This window comes from Salmo salar, chromosome ssa01 (genome assembly GCF_905237065.1).
Source record: "Salmo salar chromosome ssa01, Ssal_v3.1, whole genome shotgun sequence".
In the NCBI taxonomy this organism is placed as follows: Eukaryota; Metazoa; Chordata; class Actinopteri; order Salmoniformes; family Salmonidae; genus Salmo; species Salmo salar.
The window spans coordinates 36819348-36842856 of NC_059442.1; the positions used below are offsets into that span (position 1 = coordinate 36819348).

The following is a 23509-nucleotide window of genomic DNA, read 5'->3' on the forward strand; positions in this document are numbered from 1 at the left end:
AAGTTTACATACACGTAATTAATATTTGGTAGCATTGCCTTTAAATTGTTTAAATGGGGTCAAATGTTTCAGGTAGCCTTCCACAACCTTCCCACAATATGTTGGGTGAATTTTGGCCCATTCCTCCTGACAGAGCTGGTGTAACTGAGTCAGGTTTGTAGGCCTCCTTGCTTGCACACACTTTCTCAGTTCTGCCCACAAATTATCTATAGGACTGAGGTCAGGGCTTTGTGATGGCCACTCCAATACCTTGACTTTGTTGTCCTTAAGCAATTTTGCCACACAATTGGAAGTATGCTTGGGGTCATTGTCCATTTGGAAGACCCATTTGCGACCAAGCTTTAACATCAAGACATCAGTCAGGAAGTTGCTTCAATATACCCACATCATTTTCTTATCTCATGATGCCATCTATTTTGTGAAGTGCACCAGTCCCTCCTGCAGAAAAGCACTCCCACAACATGATGCTGCCACCCCCGTGCTTCACAGTTGGGATGGTATTCTTTGGCTTGCAAGCCTCCCCCTTTTTCCTCCAAACATAACGATTATCATTATGGCCAAACAGTTCTATTTTTGTTTCATCAGACCAGAGGACATTTCTCCAAAAAGTATAATCTTTGTCCCCATGTGCATCTTCACAAGGTCCTTTGCTATTGTTCTGGGATTGATTTGCACTTTTCGCACCAAAGTATGTTCATCTCTAGGAGAAAACTAAACACAAATGAAAGTCATATGAGATGGTACACACTTGTAATTTTTATTTCAGAAAATCTCATTTGAACAACATGTCTGACAATCGTCAAAATTCTAGCTAGTCAAGTCCTTGTTCTGTATGTTTTAAAATTACAGTGCAATAAAATGATGTCTAATCAACACTTCCATTGTTATACATTTACAGGCATTCTATGCGCATGCATGAAATAAATCCACGATTTCACTTGCTTACTATTCAACAGTGTATTTCCACAACAGAATTTATGGGGAAAAGGCAATAATTGTCATTTAAAAAACTTACAAGCAAAATAATTGAACTTCATCCACTTGTAACAATTAATATTAGGTTATAGTGAACCATTGTATGTGCCTCTGGGTGTATGCATGTGTTCAGAGTTTTTGGCACATTAGATTTAGTTCAAGAAAACTTAACTTAAACTATTGGACAATCCAGAGCCAAGGATATCGGAGATTAAAGAAATCAAGGATGTCGAGCATAAAATATTAAAGAGTGAATATGTTTATACACAACATGTATAACAGCCTCAATGAGGAACAGTACATCTTAGGCCTTAGACAACATTCAAGTGTACACAAGCATCAACACAATAACAGTCAATAATTTACAACACATATATGGAGCTTTATAGATTATAGACATACTGTATGTGCATAGGGTGATTGTTTTCCCACCTTAGCTGCATAAATATAATAAAATCTTCCTTCTCCCTGTGAGATGAACTCACACCATCAACCCTGCATGCAGCAGTCATCATACTACCATACTCAGAGGAGGCAGTAAAGACTATTGTCCATATCTCTATTGCACAACACCTTCTGAATTGATAGGTGGATATTAATCCTCACATCCCTCTATAATACTTCTAGTGGCCGTTGCCGCCTTCTGACAGAATCCGGCTAGGTTCAGTGAACCTGGCAGTGAGAAGGTAGAAGAGGGCAGGTCCAGGTACCAGGGCCAACAGAGGCAGGTCCTGCTCCAGCTTATCCAATCGGGAGATGGAGATGATGCCATACGCATGAAGGAGCCAATGACTGAAGAGCACCACCAACCTCTTCTTCTTGGCAATGAGATTCTTGAAAGACTAGGGATAGGAGTAAACACATTGGAAATTGGATATGTTCTAATACAATGATGTTGACTGAGTTGATCACAAACGTTAAGTAAATATAAAATAAGGAGTTCTTACCTGTATTTCTGAGGCTGACATGTACACTGCCAGGGTAACCAGGGACAGCACCAAAATAATGTATGGAAAAGCATAATCTGAAATAAACAGAAAATATCAAGCTCATACCAAAGTCATTGGAAGTCTGGAGAACTTCAGTTTCAGATTTTGCTTTTGAATGGGAGCGCTGGCTGTTAACACTCACATTTGATTTGCTCTGAGCAAAAATTATGTTTCCCCTCTGGAGGCATTCCCGTATTCGTTTTGGCCGTGTCTTTTCCTACCGCTAGCTTGTTGCAAGGCAGAAAAATTCAGAAACAACCTCTTTGGTGCTCCACCCATGCAAAATATTGGATTTATTTTTGTTTAATTATAAAAGGAATGGGGCAGGCCTACTAGTTTTGCATTTCTTTAACTTTTTGAAGAGCTAGTAAAGTATTAGAAAGACTGGGAAGATAGGATGGTGAGTCAAAGGGCAATCATTTAAAGAAAAATATTTAACCTTTATTTAACTAGGCAAGTCAGTTAAGAACAAATTCTTATTTAAGATGACAGCCTACCAGGGAACAGTGGGTTAACTGCCTTGTTTAGGGGCAGAACGACATATTTTTACCTTGTCAGCTCGAGGTTTCGGTTACTGGCCCAACGCTCTAACCACTAGGCTACCTGCTGCCCCACTAGGCTACCTGCCGCCCCAAAACCCCTGGGTTCAAATCCGCCAATTGGCTGGATTTGAACCCAGGTCGACTCTGGCATCCATGTATGCCTGGTTCAGCTACATGTATGCCTGGGTCAGCTACTCTAACGTGTCACTAGTTTCCATGCATACTCCACCATACTCCACAAATATTTATAGTCTTCCTGAGGAGAACTTCCTCGGGCATTCGAACAGAACATGAGAATCCTGGGCTTCCAAGGCCACAAGACCTTTGGCATTCAAGAGCAACTGAACATTCCAATTGGCAAGCGTGTTTTTCTGTTGCCAATTAGACATTTAAGATTTCAGTCTTGGAGGTGTGTTTTCCTGACAGATTCCATTTGTCTGCCCCACTCCTTTATGCCTATTTCACTTCCTCAAAATCCCCAGAATGAATGTAAGATGATTTAAGAAATATTATTAATTTTGATTGAAGTGCTTGGTGCAGTATTTTCAAGTAAAAAAATGTGCAACGTGTTGTCTTATGTAAACAAATTCAGAGCTGCTGGGCAGGACCTTCTCACTGTCTATGCTATTGGATAGAGTGCAATCACCGCAGTTGTTCACCCCATGTCAGTGGGAAAATGACATCAAATCAAAACCCAACCTTAATTTACCAGTTGTGACGCACGGATGTTCCAAACTCTGTTATAGACGAGACTGATTTTATGACCAAAATTATACTATTTACACCATTTCTGACTGACAGACAGAAGACATTTTAAAAGGGATTCGTTGCTTTTTAAAGGCAGTCGCTCTTTAAAAGAATGCATTTCACATAAATCGATTATGTAACCAGCAATACTTTATAAATGCAAACTGGACTTAACCTGACTAGACCGAACCTGACTGGACCCTCATCTGAAAGCATACTCACAGAGGAGGCCGCCTCCCACAGCTTGCAGGACTGTCAGGATAGGGAAGAAGTAGAGAGCAGCGTAGATGCTCTTGAAGCGGTCAGATTTCCCCAGACCACAGGCAATCTTTTTGACCAGGAGTGGACGCAGGAGCATCATGAAAACCAGACAGAAGGCGTAGTAGATCAACACCATAGTGTACCTGCGAACACAGAATATGATAAGCCATGTTATTCAATTAACAAAACAGCTCACATCACACTGTGCTTGATGGTGTGCACAATGCTCTGAACATACCAACCAATTTCATTTATACCATGGCATTGTTGAATACTTTCTGAATGGCTTGAAGAGCATTCTAGAGCATGCATTATTTCCCTATAACGCACTGTATATCATCACGGTAGAATTTAATGGCTATAGCTTTTGAAAGAAAAAGTCATATTGAAAACATTATTGCCGTGTTGAAATTGACTTTCATAATAGCAAGCTAGGACTGATGGTTTGGTTAGCTAAACTAAGGCAACTACTGTAGCTATCTAGTAAACTTGCTAGCTACTTCAGTGGATGTTGAACACATTTCTACCTGCAAATGAACACATTTCTAGCAGAAAATGTGTTAAATTATAGCCATGGTATAAAAAGGGACAATCAACTTAGGGCTCTATGCGTTCTCTGGAAAATAATGCAACTCTGTTGAAGGTTTGTTCCATTCTGCTAGCGCGTTGTGGAATACACCTTCCACGTCGTTCATTATTTTCAATAGAAGGCATAGCCCCTCGCTGATTATCTCTTACATGTTCAACTCATTACCAATTCATATCAGTTCATTAGGAGACAGTTGAGACAGAGATTGAACTTAATACTGGACTAAAGCTATTTCAACATGCTTTTGGTCCAGGACTAGCTGTGAAAGCAGCCCTACAAGTGCAAAGCATATAGGTCCAATTCATGACGTGGACAACATTGGCATAGGCTACTCACAGGGGAAAGACTGCTTCCTGTGTGCAGTGTAGAGTTGTGACATAGTCTGGGCTGGGGTTGTACAGCATGGTGTACCAGTCTGACAGCATCTGGACTCTGCAGGACCTGATAGACAGCAGACCCACTGGGTCATTGACCAGTAGAGTCAGCACAGCCGCAGCGCTGCACTCAAACAGGGCAGTTATGTGTTGGAAGAGGGCACTGGAGCTACAGAAAAATATACACAATATCAGAAGCATTAACGTGAGTCGCAGTAAATGTCACAATATGCAGCCTATTGGCCATGGGTTACGATGACCAAATACATAATTGGTTTCATCTGCAGTAATTTGGCCTGAATGTGAGGCATTACCTTTTCTTTCCAGAGTACCACTCAATGAAGAACCAGTGTAGAACCAGTGGCAGCATTGCCATGAAGCCCAGGTACAGCCAGTCATAAAGTTCAGGGGATTCTGTACACTTCTCACAGATCTTCTGCATGCTAGTCCTCTCTCCTCTGGGACATACCTGATCATTCAACTACATTTTAGTGTGTGGGCATAGCCTACTACTAGGTTACGGAACATAGCTAGTGTTACAGTAGCTACAGTAGAATGCCATTTCAACAGCCTAGCTAAATCGATGACGTTTGTTAACATTCAGCTGGAGCTACTCACCCCACATTCTCCATCAAAGGAGCCATTTATTAACGTCTTTCCGCAATACAGTCCCGGACAAGTTGAACTCATAGCTACTGCTGTAATGAAGCCAGGAGTAAGTAATACAGCAAGTAAAGTTATTCACAATATTGCAGACGTCTATATGTACTTTAGCATAATAGCTAGCTAACACATCAGCTAACAACTAGCAAGTAACGCTAGCTAATAGTTAGCTAGCTAGAACAGCTAACTACCTAACGTTAGCTAGCTATAGTGGCTTGTCTGGCTTAGGCGACAGGACGTTTAAGCCATCATTGAGCAGACAATGTAGCCACATACCCATGTTATTCGTCAACCTCCATACGATTAAGCTTTAATACATTACTTAGTAGAATATGTTTATGACGTATCCAACGATTTAATTTCTGCTAAATCAAACGATCAGCCGGAAGCTGCTTCTTCATCTATTATCATATTATGGTAGTCCGCAAACAAACGTTAGAAGTGCATGCAGCCACCTACTGTACTGGAGTGTGTAGTCCATCACAGTTTACAGACTGAATTAATAAAGAAACTAAACCCTCCTATCTTAATCCTGACCTACTAAGAAAATAAAAAAGAGCCCTACTAACAAACCCTCCCCCATCCCCAAAATCCCTTACAACCCCCTCATCCCCGTCCAACCTCAATAAACCTGCACATCAATCCTCTTCCACATAGGTCTACCGGTACTTACAACAATACAACACATGCTTCACTGTTTCATCAACCATACACTCCGTACACAAACCATTTGCATGCTTGCCAACCAGATATAATGAAGAGTTTAATGTACAATGTCCTAAATGTAGTTGAGCAGACATCCCCTCTTCCTTCCTAATCTGACCCTTGAATCTTGGTCCACCAACCTTTCTTTGGAAGGCATATAAATGCAGGCCCTTTGGGCTCTGTCCCACCTGTTCTATCATAATGGCTCTAATGTTACATTTGGCCTCTAATATCACATCACCTCTAATATGAATTATATCTTGTTTTAAAGCCTTTTTGGCTACCTGGTCTACTATTTCATTCCCGCCCACTCCCAAGTAGACCCAGCTGAATCTCACTACTACACCCAGTACCGAAGACTTCTGCTAGAGATCCCAAATCGAGCAAAGTGGACAAATACTGATACAATTTTAAAATACATGATGATTAAAATGTATTTATTTTAATTATTTTACAGACACACAATATGTTCATATAATATAAAAGGTAAGATAAACATGTTCCAAATAGCCTATGTGCCATGACTCATGGATAGTAGGGTAGAGAGAGAGAAAGAGAGAGAGAGGTCATGAGCTCCTGAATTTTTCTGCAAAAAATCTGAATCAGAGTTGGGTAAACATAGATAAACTTGGATTTTTTTCACAAGGACTTATACAGGATACTACCCTCTACTACAAAACCTTCACTCCAAATCACAATTCTAAACCAAAAACCTTGATTTTGGACAAAATTACCCGGAATGATTCTTACTACTAAGGACTATCAAGAAAACACTTCTGCAAACCAAAACCTGCAGGAGAAACAAGACGCAGCGTCAAGACCATGGTGATTGCCTACGGAGCTGTGAAGGGAACGGCACCTCCATAACTTCAGGCTCTGATCAGGCCCTACACCCAAACAAGGGCACTGCGTTCATCCACCTCTGGCCTGCTGGCCCCCCTACCTCTGAGGAAGCACAGTTCCCGCTCAGCCCAGTCAAAACTGTTCGCTGCTCTGGCACCCCAATGGTGGAACAAGCTCCCTCACGACGCCAGGACAGCGGAGTCAGTCACCACCTTCCGGAGACACCTGAAACCCCACCTCTTTAAGGAATACCTAGGATAGGATAAAGTAATCCTTCTAACCCCCCCCCCCCTTAAAAGATTTAGATGCACTATTGTAAAGTGGTTGTTCCACTGGATATCATAAGGTGAATGCACCAATTTGTAAGTCGCTCTGGATAAGAGCGTCTGCTAAATGACTTAAATGTAAATGTAAATGTAAACACAGCAGAAACCTGGAAATACCATCCAACCAAAAACTGAGTGAGTAATGTTCAGTCTGAAACTACCTCTGAAGCCAAAAAGTAAAAAGACAATAATCTGTAGGTCATTTTGGTATATAAAGCTAAGTTAATAAGCCTACTAAGCTACCCTGGAGCTGTTTTCAGAGGACAGACTAGGGTCCCCCAGCCGCATCATGATTCATACGTGCACAAACGACGTAAGGGGCCAGCAGGAAAGGGTGAACACAGTACTCAAGGGAGTGATTAAAAAAGCTTCTTCCACTTTCCCTAACACACGAGTGATCATCTCCACCCTTCTACCACAAAAATACTTTCACCCTGCCACCATACAACGGGTCAATGCAAGCATGTCCTGGGACTGTGCCTCAAAACCTAACTTCTAACTGGCCACCACTCCACTCGAGAATTGAACAGCTTTTACGACCAGGTCCATCTCTACAAGACAGCAGTTGAGGATATCACCCTCAACCGCAGCCTCAGCAACTCACACAGGAGCAACAGAGCAACGGACTCCCTGCCCAGACCAGCGAGACACACTCCCAGACCTGCAAGACCCCCCACCCCCTGAAGGACATCCACCGAGAGAACCCAGGCCAAAAAGACCTACACCCAGACCACAGCATCACCAGTCACACCCCCACCCCAACCAGCCGAGACCCCCCCCCCCCCCCAAACAAACCCTGGCCACAACCTTGCCCCCCCATCAGGCTTCTGCCCCTTCTTCCCCCCCTCCCCATGCCCCTCGCCCCTGCCACAAGGACCTCAACATGACAGCAGCACATATGCCCAGGCAATGAGCAAAGCAACAGGCCCAACCGCCACTAATACACCTACCAAATCCCCATCCTGCGACCTAAGAGGTATGTATCAGATGCTCAACATGCTCTGCTCACACCTACTGTAATGGTCCGAACCTAAACCACACGAAAACAACACTAGACGCTATGGAACACAAAACGTTTACTATCTCATCCTGGAATATACAAGGTCATCTGCCTTTGGCCTAAAGATTAGGAACCCAGACTTCATCAAAGAAATCGGAAATACAGACATTATCATCCTACAAGAAATATGTTATAGAGGAGTTGGACACACTGGTTTCCCTCTAGGTTACAGAGAATTGGTAGTCCCACCCACCAAACTACCAGGTATGAAACTGGGAAGAGTTCATTTAGTATAGAGCAGACCTAAACCACTCTATTAAACTAGTCAAAACAGGGACATTTTACATCTGGCTAGAAATTAATCAGGAAATGATCTCAACAGAGAAACATTTCCTTGTGTGCTACCTATATTGCCCCCAATAGAGTCCCCATACATTAACAATGACAGTTTCTCCATCCTAGAGGGGAAGATCAACCATTTCTAGTCCAAGGGATATGTACTAGTCTGTGGCGACCTAAATGCCAGAACAGGACAAGAATCTGACACTCTCAGTACACAGAGGGACAAACACCTTCCTGAAGGTAACCGCATTCCCTCCCCAATATGCACCCCTAGGAACAACTACGACAAAACAACCAACAAAAATGGGTCACAACTCCAGGAGCTCTGTTGCACGCTGGGTCTGTACATAGTCAATGGTAGGCTTTGAGGGGACTCCTATGGTAGGTACACCTACAGCTCATCCCTTGGCAGTAGTACTGTAGATTACTTTATCACTGACCTCAACCCAAACAAAGTCTCTCAGGGCACTCACAGTAAGCCCACTGACACCCCTATTAGATCACAACAAAATCATAGTCTACTTGAACAGAGTAATACACAATCATGAGGAATCAAAGCAAAAGGAAATTGATTGTATTAAGAAATGCTATATATATATATTATAATTAACCTTAAAAATCATGGTAAAAGGCCCTACTTGATAATTGCACTTCAATCAATCCCACGGTGAATGGCTAGGCCCGCTGTTTGTTCTGTCTCACGATTCCTGAGCATGAAACACTACAGGGTGCTGCATGGCTATATTGACAATAACAGATTCCATGGGATCAAATGTTGGGCTTTTGCACAGATGGGGCTCCATCTATTGCGGGACGGCAGGCAGGCCTCTGCACTCTAGTTATGAATGTCTCCCTCTGGCACATGGACACATTGTATGATGCACCGAGAGCAACTGGCGGCAAAAAAAGAGCTGAGCATAGAACTCGGAGATATACTGCAGCAAGTAACTTCGATAGTGGATTTATGCGATCAGAGCATGACAATGTTTTATTTCACACCGAGGCTTGGTGGTTATAAAATGTGTAGTGTTGGAAAGATTTTTCACATTGAGGGAGGAGCTGTTGTCATTCACAAAAAACAGGCTTGGTTGACTTTCTGTCACGCCCTGACCTGAGAGAGCCGTTTTTCTCTGTTTGGTTAGGTCAGGGTGTGACATGGGGTGGGCATTCTATGTGTTGTATGTCTATGTTGTTTTTTCTTTGATTGGCCGAGTATGGTTTCCAATCAGAGGCAGCTGTCATTCGTTGTCTCTGATTGGGAATCATACTTAGGCAGCCCTTTTTCCCACTGTCAGTTGTGGGATCTTGTCTTTGTGTTGCATGTGTCTGCACGCCTAGCTTTTCGTTCGTTGTATTGTTTTTGCTGGTTCACATTTAAATAAATAAATATGATGAACCCAACTCACGCTGCGCCTTGGTCTCCTCCTAACGACGAACGTCACACTTTCTGTGTATTGGAAAGAAAATGTGTCTCCTTCATATGTAACAGACATATTTGGGAAATGTAACGAACTGAACGCAAGCATGCAGTGGAAATACAAAAACATTATACAGATGAGTGACTAAATCAGTGGATTCAGAAGAAAGAATTCTTATTCACATTTTTATTGTAAAGAGTCTTTCAAAAGCGAACCTTGCCCCCTTCATTCGGCTGTGCATGTTTCTAGCAGAAAACAGCATCAGTAAGTGTCCCACATAAGTGTTGACTGCTCACCTCCAACGCTTGCAAGACAACTTTGGGATCTACAGTACTTCCCAATCCGTTTGACTGCGATTCTGGCTCAGTTGACATGCCGGTAAGTGAAATCAAACAGTTGATCGAGCTGTCATGTGACCAAATGCTGCAGACAACGCATTCACGGGTTACTACGGAGGAGTTTTGGTTCCTGACTCAAAGGGAATACCTTTTAATGCTCCTTCTGAGCATTAAAACGCATGGTACCCTTCACCTGCATTAAAACCAAATATCGATCTAGGTTGGATGTGTCAGCAGAGTGTCAGAACAGAAATAACAAGATTATGTTATAATACTGTAATTGCATCAAATGGTTGTTTTATGCAACAGAATAGGGGGTTCTTAGAACACTCATCTGTATGTGTTCTACTGAGGATGGGCCTCTGGGAGATTTAACACTGACAGAAGATTTACGATGTCTTTGGGTGATAAACCTAAAGAGACCACATTCCATAGCATGAGTTAACCTGTTGGGGCTAGGGGGCAGTATTTGCACGGCCGGATAAAAAACGTTCCCGATTTAATCTGGTTACTACTCCTGCCCAGAAACTAGAATATGCATATAATTAGTCGATTTGGATAGAAAACACTCTAACGTTTCTAAAACTGTTTGAATGGTGTCTGTGAGTATAACAGAACTTATTTGGCAGGCAAAACCCCGAGGACAAACCAACCAGGAAAAACACTCTCTTTTCAATGGGGTTTCTATGGAGATCTAGATTTCTAAGGCACTTGCTTGCAGTTCCTATCGCTTCCACTGGACGTCAATAGTCTTTAGAAATTGGTTGATGTTTTTCCTTTGTGTAATGAAGAAGTATTGCTGTTCAGAACGAGGGTCGAGTGAACTGTACTGTTTGTTAGAGGTGCATGACCTGAAAGCACGCTCCACTTTGTTTTCGTCCGGTATTGAATGCAGTTTATCCTGTCTTAAATTTGATCGATTATTTACGTTAAAAAATACCTAAAGTTGTATTAGGAAAGTTGTTTGAAATGTTTGGACAAAGATTACAGGTAACTTATGAGATATTTTGTAGTCATGTTGCGCGAGTTGGAACCGGTGTTTTTCTGGATCAAACGCGCCAAATAAATTGACATTTTGGAGATATAACGACGGAATTAATCGAACAAAAGGACCATTTGTGATGTTTATGGGACATATTGGAGTGCCAACAAAAGAAGATCTTCAAAGGTAAGGCATGAATTATATCGTTATTTCTGAGTTTTGTGTCGTGTCTGGCGGGATGAAATATGATTGTCTGTGTTTGTTTGATGGGGTGCTGTCCTCAGATAATCGCATGGTGTGCTTTCGCCGTAAAGCCTTTTTGAAATCGGACACTGTGGTTGGATTAACAAGAAGTTTATCATTAAAATGATGTATAATACTTGTATGTTTGAGGAATTTTAATTATGAAATTTCTGTTGTTTGAATTTGGCGCCCTGCAATTTCACTGGCTGTTGTCGAGGTGGGACGCTAGCATCCCACAAATCCCAGAGAGGTTTTAAGGCTTCGTCATTTAAATCAAATGTGTGCTTTGATTTATTAATGTTCAAAATTGAATGTATGGCTATAACCTATTGCTAGAACTTCAGTCGAACAAAAAAATATCAAATTGAAACAATGCCATTGAAGCACAATACTTAGTATTTTCCTGTATTAAAAAAAGTATGTTTTCAACACCATACTCATTAACTTAGTTTGTCCATTTAAATGTAATACTTTTTATTGCTTGCTATGCACTCTTAGAAAAAAAGGGTTCTTTGTGGAGGGATAGGATTCTACCAAGAACCGTTTTCATCTGAAGAACCCATTTTGGAAGACAGGGGTTCTTTGTAAGGCAAAGAGTTCTTCCTTAAAAACTTTTCATCATAAGAACCATTTATGGAAGAAAGGGTTCATTGATGATTGTTCGGAAAGGCAAAGGTTCTACATAGAACTCTTCTGAATCAGCTTTTTGATTATAATTTTTTTCTTTCTTTAAAATAGTGCCTGAGCATTAATGTTTACCTCAGTATTTAAACTTTAACATCAGGAGTTTGAGTAATCTGATGTTTAAAATTGTGTGACAGGTTTAAACTGTACCTACTGTATATGGGAATATGTTTGCATATATTTGGTATTCCCTTAATCATTTTACATATATAGTATTGACTTAGTTGATATCTTTGCCAAATTCTTTCGAATTTATATTTTCTGTGATTTTATTGAGCAAAGTGTATGAGAATAGAAAGGAGTATGAGCGAACCAGCAGTGTATTGTATGGTACACAGCAAATTGGACAGTTTAATCTAGCTTGGTTTTCAGTGTAACATTTCTAGTGTTGAATCAGGAGTTACATTAACTTAACACTCAGTGGTGTAAAATAACCCCAGTGTTGGTGTTAATAACTAGAGTTGAGTGTGATTGTGTCATTTTTACTTTGTGTAAAGTAAAAAACTCAGAACCACAACCATCCTCTGTTGCAGGTTGATTTTCAGAATTGTTTGTTTTTACATGTACAGTTGAAGTTGGAAGTTTACATACACCATAGCCAAATACATTAAAACAGTTTTTCACAATTCCTGACATTTAATCCTAGTAAAAATTCCCTGTCTTAGGTCAGTTACGATCACCACTTTTATTTTAAGAATGTGACATGTCAGAATAATAGTAGACAATGATTTATTTCAGCTTTTATTTCTTTCATCACATTCCCAGTGGGTCAGAAGTTTACACACACTCAATCAGTATTTGGTTGCATTGCCTTTAAATTGTTCAACTTCGGTCAAACGTTTCGGGTAGCCTTCCACAAGCTTCCCACAATAAGTTGGGTGAATTTTGGCCCATTCCTCCTGACAGAGCTGGTGTAACTGAGTCAGGGTTGTAGGCCTCCTTGCTCGCACACGCTTTTTCAGTTCTGCCCACAAATTTTCTATAGGATTGAGGTCAGGGCTTTGTGATGGCCACTCCAATACCTTGACTTTGTTGTCCTTAAGCCATTTTGCCACAACTTTGGAAGTATGCCTGGGGTCATTGTCGATTTGGAAGACCCATTTGCGACCAAGCTTTAACTTCCTGACTGATGTCTTGAGATGTTGCTTCAATATATCCACATCATTTTCTTTCCTCATGTAGCCATCTATTTTGTGAATTGCACCAGTCCCTCCTGCAGCAAAGCACCCCCACAACACCCCCATGCTTCACGGTTGGGATGGTGTTCTTCGGCTTGCAAGCGTCCCCCTTTTTCCTCCAAACATAACGATGGTCATTATGGCCAAACAGTTCTATTTTTGGTTCACCAGACCAGAGGACACTTCTCCAAAAAGTACGATCTTTGTCCCCATATGCAGTTGCACACCGTAGTCTGGCTTTTCTATGGCGGTTTTGGAGCAGTGGCTTCTTCCTTGCTGAGCGGCCTTTCAGGTTATGTCAATATAGGACTCGTTTTACTGTGGATATAGATACTTTTGTACCTGTTTCCTCCAGCATCTTCACAAGGTCCTTTGCTGTTGTTCTGGGATTGATTTGCACTTTTTGCACCAAAGTACGTTCATCTCTAGGAGACAGAATGCGTCTCCTTCCTGAGCGGTATGACGGCTGCGTGGTCCCATGATGTTTATACTTGCGTACTATTGCTTGTACAGATGAACGTGGTACCTTCAGGCGTTTGGAAATTGCTCCCAAGGATGAACCAGACTTGTGGAGGTCTACAGTTTTTGTTCTGAGGTCTTGGCTGATTTCCTTTGATTTTCCCATGATGTCAAGCAAAGAGGCACTGAGTTTGAAGGTAGGCCTTGAAATACATCCACATGTACACCTCCAATTGACTCAGATGATGTCAATTAGCCTATCAGAAGCTTCTAAAGCCATAACAATTTTCTGGAATTATCCAAGCTGTTTTAAGGCACAGTCAACTTAGTGTATGTAAACTTCTGACCCATTGGAATTGTGATACAGTGAATTAAAAGTGAAATAATCTGTCTGTAAACAATTGTTGGAAAATGTACTTGTGTCATGCACAAAGTAGATGTCCTAACCAACTTGCCAAAACTATAGTTTGTTAACAAGAAATTTGTGGAGTGGTTGAAAAACGAGTTCTAATGACTCCTACCTAAGGGTATGTAAACCTCTGACTTCAACTGTACATTGATTGGTTGTATAATCTTATGCTACACAAAGATCAAACATACATTTTTCTGAACTAATCCAATCTGTAAGTAGTTGGACTTTATTTTGTACCCATTACTGTTACCGAGATGGTTGTTCCAGTTTAGTAGCTTTAGGTAGTCCCATTATTCAATCTTCCATACTCTGGCAGACATTCTGAATGCAGGTAGCGGGTGATTAAAAGTACCAATTGTTGAACATCCTCACTCTGGCTGGATTCCAATAGGAATTACATATCACTTTGCAAACCAGCATAATGTGACTTGCAGGCCTGATGTGGCCTGTTAACCTGGAGTTTCCTAACACCAGGCCCTCAAAGAAAGACTATGATATATGCAAAATTGTCATACAAATATATTTTCTAAAGGCTAATAAGGGTGCTTGAACCATTCATAGAGGGTTCTAGAAAGAACCCTTCAAAGAGAAAATAATTATCTGCAAAACCCTTCATAGAGATAACCATTTACAGGGGTTTCTATGAAGTACCCTACATAGTGTTCTATGCAAAGGGTTCTACCTACAGTAGCACCAAAAAGGGTTACCCTATCGGAACAAAATGAAGAATCCTATATGTTTCTAGCATCTTTTTTTCTAAGAGTGTACAAAAGAAGCTGTCAGTTGAATTTTGTTTTATTGTTGATCAGTTGTTTGTTAAATAATATTTTGACTTTTAAAACATTTAGAGCACCTGCTCTTTCCATGACATAGTCTGACCAGGTCAATTCAGTTGAAAGCTATGATCCCTTATTGATGTCACTTGTTAAATCCACTTCAGTCAGTGTAGATGAAGGGGGAACAGGTTAAATAATATATTTTTTACCTTGAGACATGGATTATGTATGGGTGCCATTCACAGGGAGAATGGGCATGACAAAAGATTTAAGTGCCTTTGAACCAGGTATGGTAGTAGGTGCAATGCTGCTGGGTTTTTCTCACTCAACAGAAAATAAGGTCTGAGGTTAACACAGGTATAAGACAACTTATACATTTTGTTCTATTAGATAATATCAGTCAGTTAACATGACCATTATGAAGCCTTTTTGTGCTTTATGTGATTTTGATTACATAAATCCTTAAAAATGTACTAAGTGACGTTAACTGATGAAGATTATCTCATGTGTTTACCACAGACCTTATATTTGGCGTTTATCCAAAATCCCAACAAAACCCCCATTCATTTCCCCATAGGTTTTGGCCAAGGAGCCATGGCGGAGTTAGTGCCTACAAAAATACGTCATTACTATTGCTGTCTATGTTGCCAGAAGTTTTATTAGAAATCAAGTCCCTACTCACAATGCTTTCTGAATTGAATAGTCCCCAAAGTAATACAATTAACAAGCAAATTTGTATCCTCAAAGAATGTCTTGAAAACATGGAAATGGAACCTAAAAAATAGATACTTTTGCACATTGGCCACCAGAGGATGCTCCTTACTATAACTCTGAGATGAATACCAGTCTTTATTTCTGGAAAACAGAAATACAGTTTAATACAATCCGAGATGAATTACTGGTTGTAGTTTTGGCTTGTAAACATAAAAAACAGATTCAACAGATAATTAACATCCAGGTTTATTACTTTAGTTTCGAAATTGAAAGTTGTTTAAATAATAATAAAGCTGTATAGAAAGAATCCACATACATCAGACATGCTATCACACAGTTAAGTAAGGAGGGTGTTGGTAGAAATGTGACCAAAGGTTTGACAAAAGGTTTTACTAAATAACTGAAAGCTTTCTGCTGTACATGTTATAGTGAGGAATAGCCCATGACTCTCAGTTCCATTCCATTCCATTCCACATATTGGATGAAGGCGTCTTCTGTACAGGGAGTTTTGTTAAGAGCCCCGACGCTCAATATGAACAATAATACGTATCACTTGCGGTACGGTTTTGGAAGCATAAGGACCTTATATCAGCAAAAAAAGTTCAATTGATACAGACCTTGATAGGGTCAGGGTTCCCACATGGCCATATCTCTATGTTACAGCGCTTGTTTATGGAAAACAGACGGAAGAGGCAACCACCTGTGCTAATTAGCTATATTGCATGCTCGTAACATCTGTGTAAGCGTAGTTCGGGAAGTGTAGTGGAAGTGTAGTTTGGTCAGATGGCGGCACCTATAGCTGGATCTGTGCAAAACTGCTACAGTAAGTGTATATTTTTTATTTGAAGGATTCTTTCTGATGAAAGATAAGGTCCATATGTTTCGAAAGCCGCATCGCAAGCAATGATTATTGACGTTTGTAGTTCAAATGAGCCAGTCGTGGGGGAAGCTAATGGCTGAAAACTGTAGGGAGAAGGCAGACTGCCGCCTAGATTTTTTGAGAGTCAAGTAAGGTGACACTGGAATGGGCATACAGTATGTACATAATATACACATACAGTACCAGTCAAAAGTTTGGACACAGCTACTCTTTCCAGGGTTCTTCTTCATTTTTACTATTTTTTGACTGGTACGGTACATGGCAGTAATGAACACAAAACACAAAAACAAAACTGAAACATGTTGGGCTGAATAGTTTCCAGACTGATATCCTCAGTGTGTTAGGATGACCAGTGGAAGAGCAATTATTTTTGGTAACTCTTCGAATAATATAGAAACGGTGACAGTCTTTTCAAGTCAGCAGGCCTAAAATTAGGTCCTACTCTTCTACAATACTGTATATTTCAGTTCTAATGGAGTATTTTATAGATGAAAGTTATAGGCTCTAATAAAATGGTAATATTGCATCTTTGATTTGGTTTTAAATATCTAAATTAGGTCTTGCAAAATTGTGATAAAAACAGTATCAAAATGTGTTTCTTGTTATCTCAAAAATGTAATTCATACATGATGGATTGTGCTTCAAGAGACACTGTGCATGGGGTTGGCATCCTCTACTATACTCTCTAGAGGTGTCTGACTGACTGAACACAATAGCAGGAAAGATGTTCCACTTTCTCCCATTTAAAAGAGGAAATGTATCTCAGCCGGTGTGTGTGTGTGACCCCTGGCTTTCCATTCCACTTCCTGCTCATTTTTGCAGGTAGGAAGGGTCAAGAGGACTGTCGTACTCCAGGGCAAGAGCCCTATGCTATTAAAAAAAGTGTCCCATCCACAACATGAGAAAAACTGTCATTCAGAGCACAGCATTTTAAAAGTGTAGGTTTTGGCAATTAACACAAATAGCTTAGAGAGTCACTCCTTATCCATAGTTCATGGTTTTCAGAGGAGGTAATATCTTATATGTCTGTTTCCAGACGGACACAAGCTCTGGGTTATTGTTGCTTGAGTAGCAGAAGAGTAAGTAGAGGTCTGTCCACCACCTTTCCTGCTCAGTTCCGTTTTAGAAGTGAGTTCTGTCCACTCCCAAAACTGGGGGCACTAGGCTCATGCCAGGACACCAGAGGGCAGCATAGCTTAGCTCCAGTAAGACAGGATCAGTTGCCAGTTGTTTCAGAGGTTCAGTTTGGTGACGGGTCGCTCCCTGCTGGTCTCAGCTGATGAGTTGGCGCGTTTGCGGTTGCGTTTCATCTTGGACAAGTCCTTATCAAACACCTCCCCGGAGCGCAGGGCTGAAACGAGGTCGTCGAATTCACCGTCCTCCTCACAGTTCTCCTTTGCCTTCTTGGCCTTGCGCTCCTTCTCCCTCTGCTCCTTCAGCTGAGGGGACAAAACAGGAGGAACTTAGTGACTCACACTTACAGTAGCATTGTATTTGGTGTATTGAGTAAATGAGCAGTACAAGAGTAGTGCTCATTTACAATACTGAGTAAATGAGCACTACTCTGACCTACACACATTTGAGTGTGACTAGGTCAAGAGTAGCTTGCGTATTGTGTAATCTCACAAACACTAGTTTGATACCCATTTGTAATAATTGTTACATAATGAATGGGTGGTGAAATGGTGACCATAGGTGACTCTCTCTAGTGTTGTGGTTGGAGATAGACAATCTTCACAATCTAACCTGTGCTTCCATGCGGGCCCGTCGTTCCTCTTCCTCCTTGCGTCTGCGCATGTTCTCATTCTCCTGCTTAGCGTCAGCGAACGCCTGCAGGAATTGGTCGAAGATTCCAAAGAACTCGTCTGGCTGCATACGGGTTGCATCCTCCCCGAAATGCTGCACTGCCTTCAGAAACTGGAGAGAAAACAAAGTTAGACACCAAGTACTTCAAGATGGTCAAACTGCCTTTCCTGGAAAGAAAAAGGAGTATCTGTGATCCTTCATCAAGATGTAATGAAATGCAGTCTGTGTGTCACAGGTGATTCAGTGTGAATGTAGGTGAAAATTCTTTCAGTGATACACTAGGGATGAATGTGTGAGACCTTGTTGCCTGGTTGATTAATCTAGCTTTAAAACAGAACCTACCCCCATCACACCTGGGTTTAAATACTATTTGAAATCATAACTAATACTTTATCTTGGCTTGATTGAGCTTGTCTGGCACATTGGAACCAACAGAACGGTTGCAAATGTTCACCTGGCACTCCAGACAGGGAAGGGCAAACACTCAGTATTTGAAAGATTTAAAAAAGCATTTGACCCAGGGTCTAATCCCAACAGAGACAGTGTCCTCCTCCCTGCCATTGTAAAGTGTAATTTGACACATAAATAACCCTCTATCCCCTGCACATGTATAAAATATATTCCACATGGCACGGGGGGGGAATCGGGGGAAACCACGCCTTTGAAACTGATAGCCTTGACCTATCTTAGTTAAACACTAACTGCCTATATTCATCTTAGTTAAACACTAACTGCCTATATTCAGAGGTTCCAATGTCCACACAGGTAGACTGTAACCCTTTAACATACTGTACTCGAGTTATTATGTCCTTGAAATACAGTGAAACACGAGACATAGCATTTCCAAATATATGGGTTGTTTCGATCTTTAAAAGGTGACTTCAAAGCTGCAGTAAGAAGACTGTGTGCTACCTACTTGGTTATGTGGCCAAGGATCATGTTACAGGATTTGCGATGCCCATCTATTATTTTTATAGCTCCTAGTTGTGGAGAGGAGGGGAAGGATGGACAACACAACCCCAACCCCATAGAAATACAACTACTAGAATATACATTCCCATTTAAGTCAGTGTTCTGTGGTGTGTGAACCAACACCCATATTGAGTGTACCCATGAGTGTTCCTGTCAAGTTGCCGTAGTCTGAAGGGCTTTGTCCTCACAGACAGACAGACAGACAGACAGACAGACAGACAGACAGACAGACAGACAGACAGACAGACAGACAGCATGGCCCCCAGCCCTCTGCCCCCCGTTCTCACCAGCTCCTTGGCCTCAGTCAGAGAATCATCCACCTCTGAAAAGCTGAAGCTGGCCACAGTGATGAAATGGCTCACCACAGACACAAACTTATCCCCCGAAACCTGAGGAAGACCTCTCTGGAAATCCAGCTCCTACAGGGAACAGCATTACAGGAGAATTACATGATTGCCATCATATAACCCACAACACAAGAGCACAGTACCATGCCCTTGGTAGAGGAGTGTAAGCCTAATTACACTGCCTGTGATATCATGTGTAGCTTCATTAAGGGAAACCAATAGAAAATGGCCACTCACCATCTCCACACTCTTCAGACCAGAGCGCAGATTGTTGATGTCTTTCTCCAGCTCTGTCATACTATGGATGAGAGGAGAGGAAAGGGAAAGAGAGGGACTAGAGTTTATTCACATGAAGCAATTACAAACCACCTGTGCTCCAATCAAGCTACAACTTAGAGACATAAAATGTGAGACAATAAAACCCAACTTCCTCCCTTCTCACTCAGGAAAGAATTAGATTCAGGGTTCACTAGGTTTTAACAGAAACTAACTTAGATTATCTTTATTTGCAACATGTTTTCTTACTGTTTTAGGTTTCCCTAAATCTATGGATTATGCTGTCTGCTATACTATTACTTTCTTCTGGTAAGACAGGAAACACCTTGACCTACCAAAGGTTCTAGGGTTCACAGTTTACACTTTTGAATTAGGGGCAATAAGGACAACCTGTGCCTCTGACAAATCTAGACAATATAAATATGACCTTTGACCCTCTCTGTAAACACGGTTTGTAAGGCAACACACACAGCAATACGGTCTTAACCTTTCACCTTTTCCACTTATAGTTAGGCACCATCAATTTGGCTTAGAGGAAGACTCAACTTTTACACTGTTGTTACAAGGTTAATTACACACAATTACTACACAGACATGAAAGCAACTTAGGTTTATGAAACAGTATCGGTAGTGCGTGTGTGTGTGATGGGGGTGGAGGGGGGTTCTGATTCAGTCATCCTTAGCAGAAGTTCTTACTTGACTTTAGCTGCCTCTGGAACACTCTGAAGCTCCTCCTGGAACACAGCCACTTTGGGATACTTCTGCTCCAGGATGGTGATCAGGTAATGCAGCAGAGTAATGTTCCTACAAACACAAACAGCATATACATCACACACAACATCACTCTCTTTTAAACTTAGAGTTGTGTCATTTGGACAGGTCTCCTATGTACAAGACATTTTTCATATCAATGGGATATCGAGATATAGATATAGATATGATAAATAAAAAAAGTCTCAAACCAAACCATTTCTTACTTGTCAATGCTGGACTTGGTGTCAGCGATCTTGTTGAGTGAGGACACTTTGAAGCCATAGGCGTTTCCCCTCTGGCCCTTGTTCATGTAGTTACCAAAGGCCAGGACCACTTCCAGAAGCTGCTTGAGGTTGCGGCTCTGCAGCATCTCTTTAGACGCCCTGGTTAGAGCTGGGGAGAGGAAGAAGTTACGAGGATACATTTTTATTTAACCTTTATTTAACTAGGCAAGTCAGTTAAGAACAAATTCTTATTTACAATGATGGCCTAGGAACAGTGGGTTAAACTGCCTTGTTAAGGGGCAGAACGACAGATTTTGACCTGGTCAGCTCGGAGATTTGATCTAGCAACCTTTCGGTTACTGGCCCAACGCTCTAACCACTAAGCTACCTGCCACCCCAAAAGACATTGGTTGAATCCCAAATGGCATCCTATTCCCTATACACTACATGACCAAAAGTATGTGGACACCTGCTCTTCGAACATCTCATTCCAAAATCATGGGCATTAATATGGAGTTGGTCCCCCCTTTGCTGCTATAACAGCCTCCACTCTTCTGGGAAGGCTTCCACTAGATGTTCGAACAATGTTGCGGGGATTTGCTTCCATTCAGCCACAAGAGCATTAGTGAGGTCGGACACTGATGTTGGGCGATAAAGCCTGGCTCGCAGTCAGCGTTACAAATCATCCCTAAAGGTGTTTGATGGGGTTGAGGTCATGGCTCTGTGCAGGCCAGTCAAGTTCTTCCACACTGATCTCGACAAACCATTTCTGTATGGACCTTGCTTTGTGCACGGGGGCATTGTCATGCTCCTACAATGTTATTGTATGCTGTAGCGTTAAGATTTCCCTTCACTGGAACTTAGGGGCTTAGCCCGATCCATGAAAAACAGCCCCAGACCATTCCTCCTCCACCAAACTTTACAGTTGGCACTATGCATTTGGGCAGGTAGAGTTCTCCTGGCATCCGCCAAACCCATATTCGTCCGTCGGACTGCCAGATGGTGAAGCGTGATTCATCAATCCAGAGAACATATTTCCAGTGCTCCAGAGTCCAATGGCGGCGAGCTTTACACCACTCCAGCCGACGCTTGGCATTGCGCATGGTGATCTTAGGCTTCTGTGCGGCTGCTCGGCTATGGAAACCCATTTCATGAAGCTCCCAACAAACAGTGCTTGTGATAATTTTGCTTCCAGAGGCAGTTTGGAACTCGGTAGTGAGTGTTGCATCTGAGGACAGACTATTTTTACACGCTTCAGCACTCGGTGGCCCCATTCTATGAGCTTGTGTGCCTACCACTTCGCGGCTGTGCCGTTGTTGCTCCTAGACGTTTCCACTTCACAATAACAGCACTTACAGTTGAGCAGGGCAGCTTTAACAGGACAGAAATTTGATGAACTGACTTGTTGGAAAGGTGGCATCCTACGACAGTGCCACATTGGAAGTCACTGAGCTCCTCAGTAAGGCCATTCTACTGCCAATGTTTGTCAATGGAGATCACATGGCTGTGTGCTCGATTTAATACACCTGCCAGCAACAGGTGTGGCTGAAATAGCCAAATCCACTAATGTGAAGGGGTGTCCACATACTTTTGTATATATAGTGTACCTTTAACACCTTAGAAAGCATTATATCTGCAGGCTTTGAGTATTGCCAGCATTTCTCATTACAGTATGATTACATTTGACTCCACAGTCCAACCAGTTATTAAAATGGTTTAAAGGTAGATCATTTGAGCATGGAACATTGTAAAGAAAATACTACCTTCAACTTTAGGTTTGACTTCGACGATTCTTTCAGCAAACTTCTTTTTGAAGTAGAGGGACTGCAACCTCTGCTGGTAATGGTTGATCCTGTATTGTAGTTCGAAGTGAAAAGGTTCATTAGAGTTTACATAGATACAACACTCCACTTCACTGAAACGGTTGTGTAATATGATATGACGTCCTAAATGAAGGGCATGAACTTTTGAATAGAAAGACAGTTTTTTGGGGTTTTGTTCATACATTTGATCAACACAGGCGTTTAATGACCTTGACCTCATTCTGAGGTTTTGTGACCAGACAAAAAACAACATCTTTGCAACATCTTTTACAAATGATCTTACTGGATTAAATACCCAACATGGAAAACTCAGAGCACATTTAATAAAGAAGCTCCTTTCCTTCTCCCTGCCCAAACGCTGTTTCCATGGCTACAATGTTTTCAGGAAGCCAAAACACAAACGTCGCCAGATCCTGGAAGGAAGTCTCTATTCCCATAGTAAACGGCTTGATACATCATGGAAAAAATGGTGCTGGTGCTACACTTGTACATTAGAACCTGCACATTTTTCCCTTCCTGTAATCTACTAATTCAATCTTCATTTGTAACACAGAATGCTCATTAAAAGGAGAACTATTAAAACAGTGAGCCCTATCCCTGGGGTTTCGTTCTTTGCTGCTGCGCGAGCCGAGAATGTCTCCCCAGGGGAGCTTCATATTAATTCATGAACAATATGAGGTACATGGAAAGTTCAGCTGCCTGCCGCCACCTACACACCAGCCTCCCCCTCGACCACAGCCTCCCCCTTAGCTTGTAGACAGTGACTCATGGTAAAGAATAACCCAAAGAAATAAACAATTTACTCACTCACATATTATACTTAAAACATAATATTACTAGTCATCATAATTTGGTGGGTGCTTGTTTG

General features: G+C 41.5%; 2 protein-coding genes across 6 annotated transcripts in view; both read right to left on the reverse strand.

Moving 5' to 3' along the window:
- Window positions 1-743: 743 nt before the first annotated feature.
- jkamp (jnk1/mapk8 associated membrane protein) lies at window positions 744-5567 on the reverse strand. 2 transcript variants are annotated; one of them, XM_014193019.2, is made up of 7 exons: window positions 5417-5567; window positions 5096-5175; window positions 4792-4946; window positions 4440-4646; window positions 3476-3657; window positions 1923-1999; window positions 744-1817 (listed from the first exon to the last, which is right to left on the reverse strand). In XM_014193019.2, exons 1-7 carry the CDS (start codon window positions 5418-5420, stop codon window positions 1599-1601), a joined length of 924 nt encoding a protein of 307 aa, XP_014048494.1. In that variant the 5' UTR covers window positions 5421-5567; the 3' UTR covers window positions 744-1598. The 2 variants fall into 2 exon arrangements, with proteins under 2 accessions (XP_014048494.1, XP_014048503.1); XM_014193028.2 differs by having other exon boundaries at window positions 5096-5172; window positions 5417-5552.
- A 9919-nt stretch (window positions 5568-15486) lies between these two features.
- Window positions 15487-23509, reverse strand: part of LOC106601075 (disheveled-associated activator of morphogenesis 1) — an 81910-nt gene continuing 73887 nt past the window's right edge. For all 4 annotated transcript variants that reach the window (XM_014192988.2, XM_014192997.2, XM_014192984.2 and 1 more), the window contains 7 exons: window positions 22582-22670; window positions 20819-20987; window positions 20538-20645; window positions 19803-19863; window positions 19506-19637; window positions 18187-18357; window positions 15487-17879 (listed from right to left, as the gene is read on the reverse strand). In XM_014192988.2, the coding sequence (XP_014048463.1) occupies window positions 17673-17879; window positions 18187-18357; window positions 19506-19637; window positions 19803-19863; window positions 20538-20645; window positions 20819-20987; window positions 22582-22670 (937 nt within the window). In that variant the 3' untranslated portion in view covers window positions 15487-17672. The remainder of the gene's footprint in view (window positions 17880-18186; window positions 18358-19505; window positions 19638-19802; window positions 19864-20537; window positions 20646-20818; window positions 20988-22581; window positions 22671-23509) is intronic.